This window comes from Elaeis guineensis, chromosome 8 (genome assembly GCF_000442705.2).
Source record: "Elaeis guineensis isolate ETL-2024a chromosome 8, EG11, whole genome shotgun sequence".
NCBI classification, from domain to species: Eukaryota; Viridiplantae; Streptophyta; class Magnoliopsida; order Arecales; family Arecaceae; genus Elaeis; species Elaeis guineensis.
The window spans coordinates 1,761,085-1,770,882 of NC_026000.2; the positions used below are offsets into that span (position 1 = coordinate 1,761,085).

General features: G+C 46.7%; 1 protein-coding gene across 1 annotated transcript; it reads right to left on the reverse strand.

Annotated features, from left to right (window-relative positions):
- Nucleotides 1-4,492: 4,492 nt before the first annotated feature.
- Nucleotides 4,493-5,816, reverse strand: LOC105050823 (xyloglucan endotransglucosylase protein 7). The gene is made up of 3 exons (XM_010930996.4): nt 5,445-5,816; nt 5,148-5,341; nt 4,493-5,025 (listed from the first exon to the last, which is right to left on the reverse strand). The coding sequence occupies exons 1-3, from the start codon at nt 5,799-5,801 to the stop codon at nt 4,623-4,625; spliced, it is 954 nt and encodes a 317-aa protein (XP_010929298.2). The 5' UTR covers nt 5,802-5,816; the 3' UTR covers nt 4,493-4,622.
- Nucleotides 5,817-9,798: the final 3,982 nt, after the last annotated feature.

Genomic DNA, 9,798 nt, shown 5'->3' on the forward strand with positions numbered 1-9,798 from the left:
ACCTGGGCCTTCGAAGCATTGAGGGGGGCGTAGTTGCGGAATCTTCCTGGTGGAGAACTCCGTCGAACCCCGCGGTCCGGACTTTTCTGCCTGCGTACCCGAGGCGGAGTATGGGCACGCTTGTGCCCAGGAGGGGATCGAGAATGCGGCCGAGCCTCCCTTGACCTTTTTTCGACTGCGGGCTTACTCGAGTCTTCCGCCTGCCGCTCTCTCGCGGTCTCCTCATCCTTCATTTTGAAGGCCTCTTCCGTTCGGACGTACCCTTCAGCCCGAGCCAACAAATCAGCAAAATCCCTGGGGTACTTCTTCTCCAGGGAGAACAAAAGGTCATTCTTCTGAAGGCCGCCCTTCAGAGCGGCCATTGCGACTGATTGGTCTAAATTCCGGACCTCCAGTGCCGCGACGTTGAAAGGGTTGATGTAGGCCCGAATGGACTCCCCTTCCCTCTGCTTGATATTGATGAGGGACTCCGAACCCTTCCGGGGGTGCCGGCTGCTGACAAAATGGGCCACGAATTGGTGGCTCATCTGATCGAAGGAAAAGATGGTACCCGACTTCAGCGCCAAGTACCAGTTTCTCGCCACTCCCTTCAAGATGGAGGAGAAGTCTCGGCACAGAATGGCGTCGGGAGCGCCATGAAGCAGCATCATTGTCTGGAAGGCTTCCAGGTGATCGACCGGGTCCGAAGTCCCGTCGTAGCTTTCGAACTGGGGGAGCTTGAAGTTTGGCGGGATCGGTTCCTGCATGATCATTTGAGAAAATGGAGGGTCAGTGCAAATATCTTCTCCATAGGCGGGGGGAGCGTGGCGGAGTTCTTCGATCCGCCGGTTCATCTCTTGGAGTCTCCGGTCCAAGAAGTCCTCTCAACTCCGGGTCTCGAGGGTTCTCTGGCAGAATGGGGGCAGGGATCTTCCAGGGGTAGAATCGTGATCCGATTGAGGGCTCTCCACCCTCGGATTCGTCTTCCCAGGGAAGACGGGACGGCTGGTCCAAGTGGCCCACCCCACCGCCGGATTTTGGTGCTCCGGTGACACCCTTTCCAGGCGCGCCGATGTCTGTGGCTGCTGCTGCTGCTGCATGGCCTGCACAGCTTCAGTGAGGCCTCTGACCTACTGTGCTAGCAGGTCAAACTGCTCCGCGCCGACCGCCGTCGCGGGAGGAGGAGGAGGTTGGGAGACAGGAGGTGAGGCCGGAGCCTGAGATCTAACCGTGGAGGCCGTGGATCGTCGCGTGGATGCCTTGCGGGGAGGCATCGAGCAAAGACCAAGTGGAGGAAGGAGGAGAGGACGCCGGAAAAGATGCCCGGAGGCGGTCCCGTTGAGCGCTCCTTTAAGAACAAGGGTACCGCGAAGACACAAATCCCTTTCTCTAGCGCCAATCCTGTTGGTGCAAAAATCTGCCTGCGCCGGAGAAGCTGGAGTTGAGGGAGTCGCGGTCGCCGCCGGGACCTGCAAAAGAAGTCTAAACTGGAGGTGGGGTTGCTTCGGCAAGACCCTCCAACGCTCAAGTCAGTTCTCTGCCTCAACAAGAATGGAGTGCTCGAACGAAAAATTTTTTAGCAGAGTTTTGAGATGGTAAATAAAGCTTATAGAATAACGTATCTGGGGTTCCCCTTTTATAGACGGAGGGGGCAACAAATTGACAGTGACGCCTGTAACCATCCGATCATGGACCGCCCAGAGTCAGGAGGAATTTGTTGCGAGGAGTAGTGGAGTGGACCCGTGGTCACTGTAGCGCGCCACGTGGAGTCTGCCGCAGGGAGTGGAGCGGCGTCCGTTGTCGCGACTTGCCAGAGGATGGAAGAATCACGCAGTATCCGTTACAGGAGGTGGAGCAGGATCGTGGGCATCATAGCGGTCTGTCAGAGAATAGTGGAGCCACGCAGGATCCGTCGCAGGAAGTGGAGCAGGGTCGTGGCCGTTGCTGTGTCGCGTCAGGGAGTGCAGATCCGTCGGCTGAAGTTCGGCTGGAATGTCTGGCGGTTAGTTATCCACTTGAGAGGAGCCTAAAGTCCGACCCCAGTAAGAGTCCGGACGAGGTCTTCCTCTAGCCGAGGTCGGGGACGAGGCCCGGCTTCCGTAGGAGTCCGGGCGGAGTGCACCTGCAATCAAAGTCGGGGCGAAGTCCAGCTCCCGTAGGAGTCCGGACAGAACTTACCAGCGGTCGAAGTTGGTGACAGAGCCCGGCTCCCGTAGGAGTCTGGGTGGAGCCTTCCTTGCAGTCGGAGTCGGGGACAAGACCCGGCTCCCGTAGGAGTCCGGGCGGAGTTTTCCTGCAATCAAAGTCGGGGCGAAGTCCGGCTCCCGTAGGAGTCCGGATGGAGCTTATCGGCGGTCGAAGTTGGTGACAGAGCTCGGCTCCCGTAGGAGTCCGAGCGGAGCCTTCCTTGCAATCAAAGTCGGGGCGAAGTCCGGCTCCCGTAGGAGTCCGGACGGAGCCTACCAGCGGTCGGAGTTGGTGACAGAGCCCGGCTCTCGTAGGAGTCCGGGCGGAACCCTCCTTGCAGTCGGAGTTGGGGACGAGGTCCGGCTCCCATAGGAGTCCGGGCGGAGTTTTCCTGCAATCAAAGTCAGGGCGAAGTCCGGCTCCCGTAGGAGTCCGGACGGAGCTTACCGGCGGTCGAAGTTGGTGACAGAGCCCGGCTCCCGTAGGAGTCCGGGCGGAGCCTTCCTTGCAGTCGGAGTTGGAGACGAGGCCCGGCTCCCGTAGGAGTCCGGGCGGAGTTTTCCTGCAATCAAAGTCGGGGCGAAGTCCGGCTCCCGTAGGAGTCCGGACGGAGCTTACCGGCGGTCGAAGTTGGTGACAGAGCCCGGCTCCCGTAGGAGTCCGGGTGGATCCTTCCTTGCAGTCGGAGTTGGGGACGAGGCCCGGCTCCCGTAGGAGTCCGGGCGGAGTGCACCTGCAATCAAAGTTGGGGCGAAGTCCGGCTTCCGTAGGAGTCCGGACGGAGCTTACCGACGGTCGAAGTTGGTGACAGAGCCCGGCTCCCATAGGAGTCCGGGCGGAGCCTTCCTTGTAGTCGGAGTTGGGGACGAGGCCCGGCTCCCGTAGAAGTCCGGGCGGAGTTCGTCTGCAGCCGGAGTCGGGGACGAGTCCGGGAGGATCAATCCTGTTGAGAACTTCGGCTGAGGATATTTTATACCCAACAATCCTCATTCCTCCAACAACACTTCATTCCATCCCGGACAATGACCGATCTCTTTGACACTACTTCATTTGTAGATCGATTCTACATCCTAAGAGTTTAAACGGCCATATCAACAAACATCCGTATTCCTCCAACAACTCTTCATTCCATCTCGGATAGTGACCGATCTCTTTGACACTTTGTATTCTTACCTTCCTCAATCAACCTCGGATTCCAGCAGCAACAGAGGGAAACCAACTTTTAGTGTTTCTTAGAAGAGGGAAGAAAAGAGAGAGATTTTAAGCAGAACTTGCAAGTTGTCTGATTTGTATGTGAGGGACATGAGCATTGTGGTTCTAGCATCCAAAGGTATCTTTGCTCAAAACCAGCTATTCGCATGTCCACGCGTGGATGTTCGACCACGAAGAAAGTATAAAGGTGCGTGACTTGTAGGCTGAGCTTTTTTTCAGCATTACCATATCCAAAAATTTAACATACAATTTAATATCGGTGCCATACATCAGGGGGCAAGGGTAGATTCAATATAGCTTTGATTTTATTAGTAAATATCAGGCCTATCTTAAAACCTAAAGAATGTTCTTTTGTGACAACCGACAAAGAAAATTAAATATTAAAATGACCACCCTATCTTTGGTGTATAGAAATTATTTTATCTATATTACTTGATCAGATTTTTATTAATTTCTCATCCTTCAAGGAAGACTAAAAAAAAAATGGCAAAGGAGCATTCGGCACGAGACTAGACATGCACTTGATTTTTATTTGCAATCTTTCAAATTTGATGGCACCATTAAGTACTTATTTTTGAACGAAGAAAGCTCACGTATGTCGAGGATTTAGGCTGATCGGCGATTAATTACTTGTTGGTCATGACATGGCTCTCCAGAAATAGCCATGAATTTACTGAGTTCGTTGGCAATCTCGAGTGAAACTAAACTTTGATCCTACTCAAATTGCATTTAGATTGACAATTTAGACTCTAATTCCCAATTATCTGACTAGTAGGGTGGAATTTTCTTTCAAATCCAGATTGGTTCAAGCCGGAGTTACATAAAACAAAACTTTAACGAGTTCAACCAAGTCCATTCCAGTCCAATCAACTTGATTTGATTCAACTAAACTCTGTTACTGGATAAAAAGATCAACCAATCTCATATCACTTCTTTGAACAAGAAAAACAAAAAAGAGCAAAATTCTAGGCTTACGGGGATCTCAAGCCTGGGCCATTTTAAGTTTTGGCCCATCGGTCTAGGGTTGCATCCGGTAAGATTGGATCCATATCAGATCAGAGATATGGATCACATCCGGGTCCATTCTTATCGTAGTTATGGATCACAATAAAAATGATTTAATGAAATATTTTTTATTGGCAATCACAATATAAATAGAGTACATAAACAAACAGGAAAAACCCTCAAAAACTTATGTTGACATGCATGAGGACTTCTATATGCTCTCTGAAAAGTGAACCAAATCAACGGCGCCTGCACTCTGGAGGCGGACGAGGGAACCGCTTCCGATCAGCACAGTAGTCATAAATCATATACTTCCTCTGCACCCATCTCATCCTCCGGTATCTCATCGGACTCAGCTCGTCCGTCCACCAGGCCTCCTTAGCTGAAGCCGGAGCCTTTGATTTCCCCGACGAGCACCGAGATGTGCCCCAAGACCAGATACAGGCATCAGCATTGAAGTTACGGAAGGATGCCGTGAACGGTGCCTGGGTCCAATCAGTTTTCACCAAACCACCCATCGTGGCCCAGTCGTCGGCGTTCCACAGGCTCGAGTACACCTTCATGGCTTGGTTCTTCGGGAATGGCACCCCTCTGGACTCCAGATTCTTGAAGTCTCTCAATGGAATGCCGTCCACCGCAAAGCTGAGAAGAGATCCAAGCGTGTCGATGTTAATAACATATACAAGGCTGTCATGGTTAATGGTGCGTATCAATTAATTGAAGCTTGCTAGCTTGCAAACTAGGAGGTTGAAAAGTAGACTTACATAACGTGTTGTGGATTCCATGTGATGGAATAGGTGTGGAAATCCTTGGTGGGATCAAACCACAGGTAGAACTGCTGCTCCCTATCGCCCTTCCCTTGGGTGAACACATTGGTGTGGACGATATAAGGTTGGCCGCTGACGTTACCGAGGAACTCGAAGTCGAGCTCGTCATGTGCCGGACCTTGCGAGCGTAGCTTCAGAATATATCAACAAAATTCATGAACTATTAGTATGTAAATCTATAAGATGATAATTAATTAGTTGTTGATACATAACAAGGTGGTGATAAAAGCTTACAAAAAAGGTGGTGACCGTGCCAGCCGAGTTGCCCGGTACAAATTTGATCTGCATCTCAATCTTGCCATAGAGATACTCGTTCTTGGACTCAAAGCCCGAGCCGGAGTATTTGTCCATAGAGAGGGTGAGGAGTTGGTCATTGATGATCTTGCCACGCCCATCGCCCCATGTGACCATGCAATCTTGGTAGAAGCTGCCACCATGGGCTATGGTTAGGAAGGAGGAAAGCGATAGCATAGAAACTAGTAGCATCGCCGTGGGAGACGGTGGAGACATGGTAGGGGGAGAGTGCTGGGGGAATTGCAGGTTGTAGGGATTTTGGTTTACTTTGGTGGACAGGCTTGGGTCCGAAGGCATGTATTTATAGGTGAACCGAGTAAGGGCCCGCGAAGCATGACGCGTTCACGAAAGAGTGCGACTCACCATCAAGGCTGTGAGCTAGTCCAGTTTTCGTTTCTTAGGTTCACGTACCACCGGTGTGCTTAACCAAGCCTTCACCGCATTTTAGCTCCTCAATGGATGAGAAGGTGTTGTTCTTTGCTCTTTGCTCCTTTTTTTTCTTTTAAGAGGGAGGAAAAAAAAGAAAAAATCTATGAGCTATCTTATTCTAAATACGAAGCAACAGTCCTCTTTGGATCGTTGTTATAATAATTAGAGACATGTTGAGCGTTCTCATGATAGCAATATGGAACGAGTTTCTATCAATTGTTTTGTATGGCAAAGTCCTAGCTAGTATGATATCTCTTTCAATCTTAAAAACTAATTGCAAAACTGTGTTCGTTATATTTATCTTGAGAGACAAATGAAAGTGTGGACTCAGCCACAGGCCTTTCTAACCGAAAAGGAAAAAACATATTACATAATAGCTCGTCTAGTTTGGAATTTGGAGGTGAGGAGGTAAGTATACTGGACGGGTACGACGATTTCTGGCATTCAAATTTTGCCTTGCCAGAGACAGCTGTTTGTGTGTCCACGGGTGGACGTTCGACCATGAAGCAAGGGAAAACAGCGGGGTGTGGGCTGTCCAACTGATAAAAGAAGCTGTTTTTTGTTCAGCGTTACGATCTCCAACAATTTAAGTTGCGATATAATATTGATGCCAAGCATCGGGAGGACACGGATACATTTAACGCCGATTTGATTTCAATTAAGTAAATTAGTGCTATCCTAAGGACCTAAGGAGACTAGGCGAGGATCCTATGTGACCAAAAGAAAATATGAGAATGAACACCCCACCTTGGATAATTGGATGCAACCTCACTATTTTAATCAAGTTTTCAATTAGTTTCTGGGCTCTATTATTAAGTGATAAGGAGAAATCTTTGTGAAATGGCAAAGATGGAGCGTTCGACACGAGACCAGACGTGCGCCTTTTTTTTCCCATTGATGTGACCCTAAAAACAGGCCCAGAGAAAACATTTAATAGTAACAGAGGACAGCTAAGGCGGAGAAGCCTGTTATCCTCAGGGTGATCGACCACGTACAGGGCTTCGAGGATTAATTAGGTGGCCAATTTGATATATTTCGGGTCCACCAACCGGTCTTTCAACTTTCAAATCAATAATTTACCTTAAGCAGGTAGGGTTGGTCTCCACATTTTATCAAGAAGAAAAAATAGGAGTAAATTATTCAAACATAGGTATTAATCTGCATGACCTTCTCTCTTAGTGGATCTTGCATTAAAGTATCTTCTTACGGCAATAATAGAAACGAGGGAACCGAGAGATCCTCAGCTAAGTCATTTGAGCAGCTCTATTCTCTCTTTAGAATTTTTTTTTTTCTTTTTTTTTTTCATTATTTTTTTTAGAATTTAGCTGACTTAAACACCGAAAGATTCGCAATGAAAAAATCTTCGGCAAATAAATTTTATTTGCAAGTCGGTTATGCACCCTAAGAGTTTGAACGGCTACACCAACAAATATTCTTGTTCCTTCAACAATTCATTCCATCTGGAATAGTGACTAACCTCTCGGATACTTTGTATTCCTACCGGCCCCAGTCAGCCTCAAATTCTAGCAGCGATAGAGGAAAACCAACTTTTAGTGTTTATGAGAATGGGGAAGAAAAGAGGGATTTTAAGCAGAACTTGCAACTCGTCTGATTTGTAGGTGAGGACGTGAGCATTGTGGTTCTGGCATCCAAAGATAGCTTTGCTGAAGACCAGCTGTTTGCATGTCCACGCGTGGACCATGACGTATAAAGGCATTGTGATTTGTAGGCTAAGCTTTCGTTCAGCGTCGCCATATGCAAATTTAACACATAATACAATATAGGTGCCATGCATCAGGGGACGAGGCTAGATTTAATATAGCTTCGATTTTATTAGTAAATATCGGGCCTATCTTAAGAACCTGAAAGATGTCCTTTGTGACAACCGACAAAGGAAAATATTAAAATGACCACCTTATCTTAGATGTAAAGAAATTATTTTATCTGCATTACTTGATCAATTTTTTTATTAACTTCTCATCCTTAAAAGAAGATCAAAAAGGAAGTGGCCAAGGAGCATTTAGCACGAGACTAAACATGCACTTGAATTTTATTTGGCAATCTTTCAAATTTGATGGCACCATTAGGTACATGTTTTTGAACGAAGAAAGCTTATTCATGACATGGCTCCAGAAATAGCCAAGAATTTACTGAGTTCATTGGCAACCTTGAGTCAAACAAAAGTTTGATCCTACTCAAATCGCATTTAGATTTACAATTTAGACTCTAATTCCTAGTTATCTGACCGGTAGGGTGGAATTTTCTTTCAAATCTAGATAGGTTCAGGTCCCAATTATCTGACCGGATACAGGCATCGGCATTGAAGTTCCAAAAAAACAAAAATTAGGAGAGGGTGCATGCTGAAAGGAAATTTTGAACGAGAAACTCCATTTTCATCATTAGTACTGTCTCATCAATTCATGCAGTTACGCTTGGTCGCCTACGCCAGCTTTAATTCATGGTTGTCACATCCCACAGGATGATTACAGTTATACGGTGTAACATCGCTAAGAACCATCATAGAAACTATTGCACCAAATTAAGTAAAATCTCGCAGATATCAACACCAGGGACTGACTCCATGGGTCTACAAATCAACCCATTATACGTGCGACCAGGATAAAAAAAAAAAAAAAAAACTTACTGTTGCATTAAGCACTATGGCACCGAGTGCGGCAGGACCAAGGTTCATGGTTAAAGACTACATTTGTTGAATTTGGAATGGCTGCCTCATATCATATATTCAACCCTCAGGTGAACCCCTGATTTGTTACTGTTGGATAACTCCACAGCCTGCATCTTCCATGATGCCATTTTCATTCCTAAACAAAAGCATGCAGCCTTCATCAAGTCCCATCGGTTTATATCATACCAGATTATATATATCCCATCTCAGCAGCAATGCCCAGAAAAAGCCCCGCACAAGGCGGCAAGGGGATGCCTGGATAATCCTGTTCGATACTGAATCAAAGATGCCCCAGAACTACACATAAGAAAATCTCTTTAGAAAGAGGAAAATTCAACCAAAGGCTTCAATCTTAGCAAAATGGTAAGCCTATCCAACTAGAATAGCAGCATTACATGTAATCAAAATCTGGAATCAACATTCAAACTGCACCAGGGCAAAACTCCTCCAGGTGATTATATGATATCAAATATTGCAAGCAGCTTTGCAACAACTCAACTAAGCCTTGATCCTTAATTTGTTAGGGTTGCTTCCATGAATCCTTTTCCTCCATTCTGCTCAACTTACGGGCTACCATCTGAGAGATGCTGAGATACTTCACTACAAAATATGTATCATTTCTGAGTCAGATTTGTAATTTTTTTCAAATGCTAATCCCGCTAATCATTGTCATGCCAGTTAGTGACTACCATCACCGCCACCTTCATTGTTCTCTACTTCTCCACACTGCCAAAATATTCTTCCATTCAACACAGGTACATAATTCTCAAGTGTGTGAAGCTTGAAATCCAGTACAAATAGCAAAGTTACTTCCCAGAACTGAGATAAAAAAGGCAATGAAACTTGTAAGCTCTTCTTGCAATGGTAGCTCAGCAAAGTTCATATGACTAGCCACCCATGCTCCAAGTTCATATGACTAGCCACCCATGCTAAATTCATACTTACATGCAGATTGAAGGAGATCATTAATGATCAGCAATTTTACTTTCAAAAGCCAAACATATGCATACTGACGATCTACGCTCCAAAGATCAAGACAGGAAGAAAATGTTCCTCTTAAACCGGGAAGAAAAACACAGAAAATACATAGAATGCAAGAAATATTTACTGCCTGTCATTATTGACTTCTGAAACAATGGAGTCTAATAGCAATTACGTAATTGCAATTTATACAAAAAA